General features: G+C 33.2%; 1 protein-coding gene across 1 annotated transcript in view; it reads right to left on the reverse strand.

Annotated features, from left to right (window-relative positions):
• Positions 1-2,122: 2,122 nt before the first annotated feature.
• The window catches only part of TRUB1 (TruB pseudouridine synthase family member 1), a 31,797-nt gene continuing 20,329 nt past the window's right edge, over positions 2,123-13,590 (reverse strand). Inside the window, exons 5-8 of the mRNA XM_010969845.3 lie at positions 9,469-9,541; positions 7,915-8,054; positions 5,404-5,460; positions 2,123-4,665 (exon numbers count right to left, since the gene is read on the reverse strand). Coding sequence (XP_010968147.2) covers positions 4,406-4,665; positions 5,404-5,460; positions 7,915-8,054; positions 9,469-9,541 — 530 coding nt within the window. The 3' untranslated portion in view covers positions 2,123-4,405. The remainder of the gene's footprint in view (positions 4,666-5,403; positions 5,461-7,914; positions 8,055-9,468; positions 9,542-13,590) is intronic.

The raw sequence follows: 13,590 nt of genomic DNA on the forward strand, positions 1-13,590 counted from the left end.
ATTTCAAGTGAAGGAAGCCAGACACAGAAGAATATATATTGTACGCTTTATTTACATAAAGCACACAAGCAGATAAAATAAATAATCTCTGACGTTAGATGTGGTTACCCCTGACAGTGGGAACCTCTAGAGCGTTTCTGGTGGACTAGCAATGCTGTTTTTTTATTTGGTTGCTGGTTGCACTCATGCTTGCTTTGTGAATATTTATCACATGATACATTTCTAATAATGGAAATTTTCTGTATAGATACTAAGTATCAGTAAACATTTTATATATATATACACATATGCATATATAAGTTTTACTGATACATATATAAATATACATACAATATATATTTAAACTAAAACCCTGATGAAAGAAAAAGACAACACACAAAAAGAAGAACTTTGGAGAAAAAAAGTTGGTGTTCTATAAACTTTAAAAAACCACAGTAATCGCTGAAATAAATAGGTTGGTAAATAGTAAGTTAAAATAGCAGAAGAATGAATTCATTATCTGGAGAAAAGGGTCAAGGATATTCCCCAAGAAGAAGCACTGAGATAAAGGCTGGAAAATATGAAAGAGTAATTAGACACAGAATAAAATGGGAAGGCATAAGTCTGACAGGACTACTAGATGGAAAAGATGCAATATTCCAAGAGACAAAGGATGAGAATTTCCCAAAATTGATGAACAGGAAAATTCAGCCTTAAAAAGAACAAGTTCTAAACAGAATAAACACAAATCACCAACACTCAGAAGCCACTGTCGTGCCGCACAAGTCCTTAGACTAGCCTGTCTCCTGTGTTTTAAAGATAAGAAAACTAAGGCCTAAAAATATTAAGTGATTTGCTTGAATCAAAAAGCTGATAGCAGAGATGGAAATAATCTTAATAGGTTATATTTAAAGGATTATGAATAAGAATAGCAAAATAGTAATTCCTGACTTCAGGTTTCCTACTGGTATCACCATTTATAATAGCAATTCGAAATATTCCTGTTCAGAGAGAATTTAACTCAAGGTAAAACTGAGAAGGCATTACCAGTTCAAGCTCTATGTATTTAGTGTTTAGTAAGTGATATTTTGTGAATGATTAGGCAGACTACAGCTGCCTACATGCGCCTTAAAGAAACAGTTTCAAGACAAATCTTTTATTCTGATTTAACTACAAGGCCGTTATAATCATTTCAACCCATAAAGTTTATATTTATTATATTTCTCTACTTAAACGTTTCAACATTTTAGAATGCTTTCTGAGTTACATTTTTTCTATTATATGTATCATGATACAAGGTAAATTACTTTCTTCCTTTGAAACAGAACTAATTAAAACTCTAAATGCTCATTGTAAGTCTGATACAAATTTCAAACTGTTCAGAGAGTTATAAGGCATACTGAAGACCTGATACGAAGCACACTTTTTTCCCTTATACAGTACAATGAATCATTTCTAATGACAGATCAGTAGCTTGTATTAATGCAAGTACTTAAGAAGAAAAGATCTCATCAGTCTAGGAAAACTTGAGTTTAGCCCTTATTCAAATTTTATAATTTTGAATTGTCAGAAAGAAAATTTATATTATTTTAATGCTCATGGATCTTAAAACTATAAATGAAATAATTCCATGATCACTTTTGATGACTTTTAAAACAATATTTTCCAGAAACATAGAAAACTAAGTGTCAAAATGAAGTGATTTGTATGTTCCAAGTTGAAACATTTTTAGGAATTTCTAACATCTTTTTCTTACAAGTAAAATAACTTTATTATGATATGAAGCTTCAGGCCTACCAATACATAAGGCACAGATATTTCTTTATTATTTTGATTAAAATAAAAAAACAAAAGAGTTAGTACTTAAATACCAGACTCAGGAGAAAAATTTGTTTTATGGATGAGTCTTGAACTTTTTAGAGCATCTTGATCAGTTACAGCTGCCTAGGAAAGTTAAGAATAATAAAGTTTCAATAAATTTTAACTATTCATACTCATAAATCTGACAACTATAAAAGCGAAAGAACTATTAACATTAGTTTAACAAATTCAGTTAGAAAAATGAAACTCAAATAAAAAAGATAACAGGCCATGAAAATACTTCTACCAAGTATTTGCTGCACAAATAACTCATACAAATGTATAAAGAAACCATTAAAACATTTATTTATATAAGTGAACAAAGTATACAAAAAAGTCACACAAAGGTAAATCAGAGCAATTCTGAACTCTTATAACTTACTAAATTAGCAACAACAACATATAAAACCCCCACCCAAAGCTGTAAACTTTTAGTGAAAGGATATACTCAAATGATGACACTGTAAAATGTTACAACTCTTTGGGAAAGCAATAAGGCAAACTTATTAAGAACCATAAAACTTCCTATTACTCTATTTAATAATCCCACACCAGGAATTTATCCTAATAAAATTGAAAATAACTTAAATATTCAGCAATAGGGAAATGGTTTAAACAAAATGAAGTTATATGATTAAAACAATCATTATTAAAACTAGACACAAATAGTCAAATAATATGAATTTTAAAAAATAGTAAAAAAGTATAGATGTCTTAAGACTGTAATTATGTGAACAAAAGAAGGAAAAATCATAATACAAAACTGAAGTTCTGAAGTCACTGTATCAGGATGGTGAGGATTATGGGTAAATTTTCCATTTGGCAGTTTTTTTCAATGTTTTCAATAAAAGAAAAAGATTGGCTACCATTTTCAAAAGTTACTTGTCTTCCCAAAACGTTTATACTCTTCTCCTTAGTAAATTATACATGTTAATTTCTAAGTTGAGAAATAGAGCAGAAATGCCCCAGTTGTTTTATATTCCTCTATTTGGATCTTAACTGGTAGACTATGAAGACACCCTGTAACCTGTGCCATTCCAACAGAAAGTCAGCCACGGCCCCCTCTGGTTGATAAAAGCTGCAGGGCACTAGATACAGTAAGTAAAACTGTAAAAGTTTCCATTTACAACTTCGTGTACATTTAACGTGCCATTTAACGTATCATAACTAACTCCTTTCCTTATAATTTTGTGTCATACTAAGAATGTTTCAGTATTTCCACTTAAAATATGTCACCAATATGCTGAAAATGCTCTACTAAAGCATATAATTTTTTACTTTTAAGTTTATGTTAGGTTAAGTAGACAACCACCTTTAAAAGAAAGACAATCCATAAAAAGTTAAAAACTCTTACTTGATGAAAATTTTAATGATTCTTCCTTTTGAAACTGTACCTATTTGAATAAATGGAAGAGGGATTTAAACACTTCTACAGACTGGCTGCATAATATTGCTTTCCCATAATAAAAATATGAAGCACTCGTCACATAACAAAATTCACTATCTTGTGATGTGACTATATTCAAAACCATGGTAAAGAGGGACAGCGAACTTTCAGTAGGCGACTTGACTGAAAATGTTTGAGAATAACTGTTTTTAAACATTTAGAGCAGACGGGATTAACTGCAAATGCAGGACAGCAATCTTGACATCTATAAACAACACTTGAAAACACAATGTCATGGGAAATAATACCCTGTAAAGAGATATAAAAAATACTAAAGAATAGAGAAAATAAATTTTTAATTGAAAACACATTCTTTAGCTCAATTTGTTAAAATTAGGTTATTTAGTAAATTGGCACAGGGTGGTCAACTGTATTGATTAAATTATGAGGAAAACCTCTCATAGCTGCCTAACCATAAGCCTTAGGAGCCGCCCTCTGTGCCATCAGCAGAATAGACGTGAATTTAATTAAACATGGAGTCTTCTATTTACATCCTGTTAGTGTAGCAGCAATAATTTGGTTCATCTATAAATACTTATTATAAAAGTTTATTAGTTTCCAAGATCTAAACAAACAGGACTATTACCAAGATCAGTGCAGCCTTATCAATGAAATGTTCTTAATAATCATAAACTCTCCAAAACATTAGAGTTAAATAATGGCTTTTTCAAACATAATTAAGGGATTCCAATAATCAGAGCCACCAGGAAGCCAAAATTAAGTCAAAGAAACTCTAATTCATATTCACTTTTGTGACACCAAAGGAACATGTAGCTCATTTTTTTTTCTCTGATTAGAAAATGTGTTCAATTTTTTCATAGGAAAAGACTGAAGAGAGATCAAAATCAGAAAGTTGATTTTCCCAAATCTAATCTAACAACATAATAGCATCCTAAAAGAACATTCCATAGTATAGCAATAACTGGACAACTGCAAGGCTATTTAAAATGTACAGCAAATAAACTGTACACTATGGAAACTAGAAATGATGGACACTTTTCTTCATGCAAAAAAAAAAAAAAAAAAGGTAACAGTTTGTCTTTTGCACGTAGCTTGCTTGCCATTCTGCACACAGCATTCAAATGCCAACCAGGAAATGAGGACAATCCCAAGCTGATCTTAAAATGTCTTAATTACATCATCTTCTCCCTTTGTCTCATTGAGGCTTATATACTCACAGCTCAACATTTGTTCATTAGACTCCTCAGGTTTGGATTTTTTAAGTGCCAGCTCTCCTGGGAGGAGAGATGAGCAATGCTCAAGAGACTGAGCAATGTCATCAATCGTCCACTTGTCCTCAGGAAGGGCGTGCTCTTCTAGTGTAAATGGCCCCTGCTTGGTTCGGGTCAGCTCCAGCACGTTGGCACAGGAAGAGAGTTCTATGGCAACAAGAGGTGAAAAGAAAACATAAGGTAACTGATTCAGTAATTCACAGTCTATAATTTTTCAAATGACAGAAGAACTCGATTCAAACCTCCCCAAACCAGCCCAAGTGTAAAACTAGTAATCCAGTATAAGAACCAAGAGCCCTGAGAGTAAAAAATGATTACATACCAGAACAGTATGTAATCACTCACCTAATAAACTGCTTTACAGTCTACAAGGAGCTCGCACACACTTTTCTTATTTAACTCACAAAGCAGCCCCATGAGGTAACCATGACTCTCACTTGGCAAATGAGGTAATGTGACCAGTCCAGGGCCACAACTGCCAGCAAATGGCGGGGCCAGAGTGCAACTTCCTGGTGTTTATAAGACTATGGCTTCTAGTTTTAAAAGAAATTTGACTTAGAACAATGAAAGTAACTTTTGGAAAGACTAATCATTTTTCTTATTCCTACTTTGAGTTGAAAAAGATGTTGGTCCTTACATTCATTATTCACATCTTCCTCTTCTGCTCCTCTTTTTCTCCCCTCTCCCATTACAAGCATTTCACTGCAGCTGCTGATGCTGGTAATTATCTGCCATAAACCCACAATGCTTCTAAGGCTGAAGGCAGCAAGAGGACAGCCACTAAGGCCAGTACTCAGAGATATGAAAAACAGCAAAATTCCTTTTTCCCATCAAAAAGGAATATTACTCTCTAAATGATCATTCATAATTCATCTTTATGCTTACCTTTGCCAATGTCACTGACCAAGCTTCTGATATAAAAACCTCCTCCACATTCAACATCTGGAATGTTAACAGTGACATGGTAAATTGCTAACCTCCTATGAAATCCACTTTACATAGAAATGATGCCCCTAAACAAATGTAAAAATGCACTATGCAAACAATTGAGTGATAAAATATTTATGCGCTAAAATATAAATTATTCATCCAGTAGCATATGTGTTTGTGAGACTGAAAAGCCAGAGCGCGGAGAAAGCAAATAGCAGAAACTCAGGAACACGTTTTAAATTAACAGGCAAGTCAGACCACTTCAGCCTTGTTCATTTAATAGGTTTTAAATAGTTAGAAATCTCAGCTTTGCTATCGTGAGCTGCAGATTTAAAAGAATATTTTCAGATTTGTACATCTTGTTCGTTTAATAGATTTTAAATCATTAGACATCTCAGCCTTGCTATCATGAGCTGTATATTTTTTAAAATATTTTAAAAATTTGTACATTCAAAAAATGTAACAAATAAACAAACCAAAAAACCCCTTTTCAGTGGCAGAAATTATGTCTGGGGTAATGTATTACATGCAAAGCTCAGCAGATTTAAATGTTCTCTTGGAAATAATTCTGAGAAAAAATTATGAAATAACTTAAAATAACACAATGTACCAGAACTGAATGCACATCTAAACGTTGTCTTAACACAGTATAATACAAATATATTGATTAAGAGCAGGACTCCAGATTATTTTTATTCATTTACAAAACATCCTAAAAAGAACTGAATTTCCACACAAAAGGACCACATTCCACCTGTTTCTAACTTAGCATATAAATAAAGCTATTTGAAGGAATTAATCCAACCTCACCACCTGGGGATTTTAATTTTTTTTTCCTATCAGCTTAAGGTTGGGGGCCACTACTGAGATAAAGCAATGAGCACTGGAATCAAATGTAGGTGTGCCAAATTCTGGCACTATGTTTCTGGTGAAAAGCGTCAAATTTGGTCTACTACAACCTCCAGTGAACAAACGCAACAGGAAAAACTTGAGTTTTTCTTACTTTCACAGATAATATCTACCGTGCCAGCACAGCTGCTCCTGCATTTTCATGGAATGGAGTGAAACATTTTTTTCATTGTTTGTCAAATATTTTAGCATCAGGAAACTTAAGAAAAGGAGTGACTTCTTTTTTAAATTGTACAAAAACAACATTCCAAGGAAACTTAATACACAGTAAATAACAACATCAATGGGAAAAAAGCAACAAAGTTTAGGAAAAAAGGTTTTGGGAAATTATTTCTAAAAGGAATCCTATTCGGTATGCACTGTGAAATTAAGCGCAGGATCAATTTCAGGGAGCCTGAGGATTAAGAACTACAGCTTTTGATTCTTCACAGCTCTTACATGTTCAGGGCTTTAGCTACTAGTTTCTGCAGCTAGATCATAAATTTCCAAACAATGGAAAAAAACTTTTTGGGCTTTAGCTTTATTCCAAATATGGGTTATAGATAAATTCAAAGTGATAACCTGAATTAAAATTTACCACATGTCCAAGAAGACATTACCCACGATTCACACATTTTTATGATCTTTACCAGCAATTTGTTGATGACAAGGGAAGAAAAAAAAAATCATTCCACTTTTAGAATTTCTTGTCCAAAAACAGACAATGCATTGTTTTAAAAGGACAAATTAATATTAATAAAAAGTTGAATGTAAACTATCAGGTACTAGCCAAAATAGGGAACAAGTACACGTAAGATAATAAAATACAAAAAACAAAATATGAAAATATGTAGTCTTTACCTACTATTCTCCATAGAGTTCCAAGGTATGTTACTTCCAACTTCACAGTAAGATGATAATACAATATATGAAAAACGCAGCCTATTTAGGACACTTTGTTTTATACTATAGATATTCTCATTATATGTGTTGTCAAAAAGGGCTTAACAAAATAAATAAATAAATAAATAAATAAATAAATAAATAAATAAATAAATAAATAAATATTAAAAAACAAAAAGGTGCAATTCTTAGAAAATTTAGCAACTAAACTCAGGGAATTCTCTACAACTCCTACCAAAATAACATAGGAAATATGGCATATTGAAATTAGATTTTAATAAATACGGTGGAAGAGAACTGTATCTTCTTAAGTACCTATATGTACACAAGCCTGTCCCAGAAAATAACTCAAGTGAGAAAAATATAATTTCTAAAGACTCCTTTTAAAGGGAAAAACATTGAGCAAATACAAAGAAACTTTATATATATATAATTTGTGGGTAATTTTTACTCAATTTCCTAGTGCTTGTATGTTTATTATTTGTACTTGGTTGTTTATCCATTCATTAAACATGTATTTACTACATAAAAGAAAAAAAATCAACAAATTCTAATCTTCTTTAAATTCAAATTTTTAAAATATCCTAGGGATCCATTAAAACTACACAAAAGCAGCCAAACATAAAGTAAAAGATACATGTAATTACAAATGCTTTCAATTTTCTCCATTCTTACCTAACGTGAAAAATGGCGGCTGGAACTTCTGAAGGGAGAGACTGTATACAGTAACTGGCCTGGCAGGCTTTGCTTCTACTGCTTCCCCTCTCTTCATCAAAGTTGAAAGTCTCTGTCCATCTTTCTTTAATGCAGAATAGCTTACAAGGCATGAGAGGGAGAGAGACACGGGGAAAAGGAGGCAGGAAGAATAGAGGGAGATTGAGAAAGAAAGAAAGAAATTTCAGATCACAGCATGGAGAGAAAGGATGATTAGCAGCCCTTTAAAAGGAAAATCCTCCTCAGAACGTGCTAATTTTTTCTTCTAATCTACCCCACGCAGGTGTCAAGGACAGAGTGCCCAAACATCCCCAAGGCTAACACAGCTCATTCTGGCACTCCATGAGCAATGTGGGCAATGTAACTCTTTAACCATCTTCCTGGAGACGGTCTATTCGTGTCTTCCCTAGCCCTCAATCTGGGTTAAGGGGACAAGGCCTCCAGTCACAATGATTGCAGCTATATTTCCTTGAAACAATGTATTTCCATTATAATAATATTTATTTTCATATATGTTACCAAAATGTTTCCAAAGAGCAAATAAGCAAATAATCTACTTAACACATCTTAGCTTTGTATGATTAAATTTTATTATGCCACAAAATCCTTGGAACAATCACAGAGAAGAACATTCTAAAACAGTTCTTATAAAAATAAATGCTTAATATATCTTGATAATAATGATCCAAAATAATGTTTATTCACATTCTGCTTCAACTTTTATATCTTCACATTTGGGGGAAAATTATGAAGAAACATTTCCCCATAGGCATTTCAGCGTTCTTGAAAAAAACTAAGATTTTAAAATATAAAATAAATACTGAATTCTAAAAGAACTGTGAGTAACATATCACATGATTACTAAGCATTTTTTAAAACAATGATTTTTAGAAAATTTGAAAGAAGACACACATCCTACAAGTCACTAAAAAAAAAAAAAAGCAGCAGCAATTTGCTTGAAATGGTAACGTGGACAAAAAATATGACTAAGTGGTAAATCAATATCCTTAGACTTTTAATAAGTTACAATTCTCATCTATTTCATTAGTTGCAGAGGATTGTGAAGTATAAGATTGTGGGTCCAAAAGGAACAGTCCCAACACCCGACAGGAAGTGCCAGCTGGACTCTGAATCACAGCTCTGATGCCTGTATCAGACTAGATTGGTCCCTTCACAGCAATTCTGGGAAAAGTGACATCTCTGCTCTCTAGAACTGCCCTGATGTCTGTAAATGGAATCAGAAAAACTGATAAACCTTGGAATAGCACAGATGTCAGGCTGTGGCAATATCCAGGGACAGAAGAGACCACATCCCACTATCTCTTAAGAGTGTCAGAATCTGTGCATCCTGTCTAAATCAGATTCACCCTACTCGATCATTTGCCATGTCAGATTTAAAACCTTCCTCGCCATACAGTAAAAGGAAGCCCCCTCCCTCCTTTTTTCCCATTAAAATGATGTTAGCAGCTGGAAAATAAAATTAAAAATTTATTCAAGTTCAATAATTGAACTTACAGGGGAGGTACCTGCATTATATTCCCAGTGAATTTCTGTAGAATGCCTTCAATATCTTCTTGTGTTATTTTATCTGCCAAAGATGAACCAAAAAAAGTGACATTAAAACAACCAGAGAAACACATGTTCTATTTTCACCACACTGAAAACTCTGAAAATTAAAAAAAAAAAAAAAAACAACTCCAACAAAGCATTTATTATAGTGTGCATTTTGTAGGCCAAATTCTACCTTGTTGAGATGGATAAAATATGCATTAATGAGACAAAAGGGGGAGAAAGTCTTGTTATTGTCTAATATTAAGATTAAATTCAATGTCCTTTGCTTAATTTTTTTTCTCCATTAAAATGATCCAATCATCTTACATCCATTTACTACATATTCACTATGGCCTTCAGAACACCCGAGAAAAATGTTGCATTAGCCAGAGAAATGGTCCTGCAGTGATCAAAAACAAAAATGAGCTGATCTGAAAGTAAGTAGAAAAATACCCATAAAGTTCATTTCTAAGGCTTCTCTGGGCATCAAATATTATAAATAACTGAATAAGTTATTAAAGATTATCAAATACTAACCACATTTAAAATTTTACCTGATAGATTTCAAAACTGTTCTATGGTAGGGCATAAATTTTCCACACTCACAGTAACTATGACCCCAAGTAAAGTTGGATTTATTTATCTCCTTCCCTCCCGTCAGTGCTCATGGAATTTCAGTCAGGACTGTGACTTTTGCCTCAAAAATAAGCCAGTGCAAAAAGAGAACATACTTAGCAAGATTTTAGCATGATTACTAAGCATTTTTTAAAACAATGATTTTTAGAAAATTTGAAAGAAGACACACAAAGTTTTCAATGTCTGTCTTAGTCATATTTTCAGCTTTTGTTTGATAGTCTTTCAAACAAAATGATACAAAAACTGAAAACTACTGAAATTCAATATTTGGGATTTTCACATATAGATGGCTCTGTACATATTTCATATTCAACAATGAACTAAATTACAGAAATATTCAATAACTTGTTTAAGGTATAGTCAATTGGAAGAAATTACAGTCTTTTTTGCTTTGTAGGAAATTTATTTAAACTTTTTATTCTGGTATATAAACACTACATTTGATTTTATTTGAACAATATTAAACAAAAACTAATTAATGTGCTTTGAAATTACTGTTCTAACACCAGAATAAAAATTCAAAGTCAGCATGGAACACTGTACTCAGATTTCAATATCAATGCAGCAAGAGAGTCTTAACCTCAGGGCGACCTTGATCTTACAAGCTAAACAGGAACAAAAGACCAGAATCTACTAGACTCAAACAGAGAAGAGCTACAGAACTTAAAAGAATTTCTCCAACACCTAGCAGCTCTAAAGAGGCAGATCTGAGCTGGCTATTCTGTTCTTACTGTTTTTCAAACAGATGTATCTTGTGATAGGAGTGAGGATTTTTTCCAAGGAAAATTTTTACTCTACTGAAACATTAAAACAGAATTACTGGTGGCACCTTAGTTATGCAAAACTTCCAAATCTAGACAGCCAGTGCTACCACCATGCTGGCAATTGCTGAAAGAAATACCATTGTTGATACAATTGCTACAGTTCATAATTTAGTCAGCCACACATTTTTAAAATAAGACAAAACGGCTTTCTAATTCTCCTAGGCTGGTCTCTTTCACTGACATTTCCTGCCAACGTGTGCTCCTTTGTCCTGCTTCGGCTGCCCTCCTTTACTGATATCCCCCCTCACAAGATGACAAGATGTATTCTTTCTCATTTTACTTCTGCCACAGTATCTCTTTCTCTGACTCAACATCTTGGGCATTTATGGTATTGCTGTTCATTCTGCAATTAATCATTCACAATGTTTAACTGTTACCTACTATCTACATGAAGGTATTATCTCACCAATGGAATTCTAGTCTTCTTAAAGGCAAAGACAGCTTTGCTTCTTACACAATGCACACAATTAAGAGGGTACTCGAGCCATTCTTGCTGAATTTAATTTGCAGAAGAATAACAGAATCTCAAGGTCAAAAGAGCATTTAAAAGTCACTGAGGAATCATTCATTTGACGTTTGAATCACAAGACAGAAAGCCTATGCAGCAAGCTATTTACAATAAAAGCAAATACAATATTTTAGATATTTTTAAATATGTAGTGAAGCAAGCTGGCTATATCTGAAACATAGTATTAGTCCAATCCAAATAATAATACTTGTCCCTGTAAGAATAAAAATTCCACCTTCAAAGGATTTAAAAAGAAATCAAGAATAAAAATCACTGAAGCAAGTATATCCAATAACTAGCCAAAAGAAGGGCTTGTAGTAGAAGATGATGGGTATGATACAAGTGCCATAGAACTTGGGTAATTACTCTTTGTTTAGGATATTAATAAATCATCAGTGTGACAGTATTCATTTGAAACTAATTTTTAAAAGTCACTCTCATAAAATTAACATACACAAGGTCATGTTACATGATATTATTTGCTTAAAATTCCAGTGAACTTACAACATGAAAGTTGGTACTTAACTGAACCAAGGAGTTAAAAGCAATAGGACGGAGTTAAAAGCAATGTTCAACCAGGATACAGTAACTGTTACTGGACATTCCTTGTCACCAAAAGAAGCTATTAAATTGGAAAAAAATACACAAACTATTTTAGAATGTAAGACAACAAAGGACTATCATCCCTGAGAGAAGGGGGAAAAAAAGAAAAGGTAAGAGCCACAGTCCCTGGCTTTTGCTTGCAGGCGTTTTCTGAACTGTGGTGCAAGAAGGAGCACAAAGAAAGCACTGAACAGAGACCAGGATGTGGGGAAGCAGCAGCAGCTGGGACCTGGGAGAATGACACAGAGAGCGCGATGTCTTTAGGGGTCCACTTGAGACTGGCTAAATTCCAAGCTGTGTGTCCATATGGTGAGTCTCCACAAAATTAAACAAAGAACTGCTACCAAACCTCTTACAAGGCTGGAAATGCCTGAATTCCAACCATTCAGAATGAAGAGACTTTGCAGAATACTCGGGATATCTGATAGACACCCCAGAAAGGCCATGCCTTCATGTACTGAAGATCTGGAAAAACATCTACTTTAGACCCATCTGAGCAAGGAATCTATACAAAAGCCACTAGAATAACTGAGTTTAACAAGGCTGAAAGACGTAAGATTAACAAACAAAAATTGTTTCTATGTCTATATACTAGCAGTGAACTATCAGAAATTGAAATTTAAAAAATTTAATTTAAAATAGCATAGAAAATGAAGTACTGAGAGATTTTAGACATGAAAGAAATGAAAGATCTGTACACTGAAAACTACAAAAATGTGCCTTTATTTTTGCAACTTTTCTCTAAGTTTGATATTATGTCAAAATAAAAAGATCAATGTCTATCAATAAATGCTACCAAATATTAGAAAAAGAAATAATGCCAATCTGACACAAATTCTTCCAGAGAATTAAAAAGAAGAGAGGGAGAGAATACTCCCCATTCCATTTTATGAGACTGGTATAATCTTGATATCAAATGCCAATCAAAAGCTTGATATCAAAACTGTCAAGGACATTAAGACAAAATATAGGGTAATCTCACTCACTGTCAAAAATGCAAAAATCCTAAACTAAATATTAGCAAACTAAATCCAACCATTTATATAACACATTACGATCAAGTTGGGCTTATTCTAGAAACATAAAGTTAGTTTAATATTTGAATAAAGGAGGAAAATCAACAGATACAAAAAAATGGATAAAATTCAATGTCTGCTCATGATTAAAAAAAATGGCAAATTAGGAATAGAAGGCAACTTCCTTACTTTGATAAGAAAGCTATTAAAAAAAACCTACAGAAAAAAAATCAATAAAAATAAGGCAGGAAAACTTGCTCTTTCAGATATCAAGACTTATTCTAAAACGATAGCAATGAAGACAGTTCAGTGTTAGCACAAGGATAGACAAACAGACCAACGCAACAAAACAGATTCCAAACAAACCCATGTTTATATGATGCTTGATCTGTAATCAAGGGGAAAGTGCTGGGCCAACTGGACATCCACACAGCAAACAACGGCTGACCGCAGGTGTGATGTGAAAGGCAACGCAACAAAGCTGCTTGAATACAGAAAA

Source organism: Camelus bactrianus, chromosome 11, assembly GCF_048773025.1.
Source record: "Camelus bactrianus isolate YW-2024 breed Bactrian camel chromosome 11, ASM4877302v1, whole genome shotgun sequence".
Classification (NCBI taxonomy): domain Eukaryota; kingdom Metazoa; phylum Chordata; class Mammalia; order Artiodactyla; family Camelidae; genus Camelus; species Camelus bactrianus.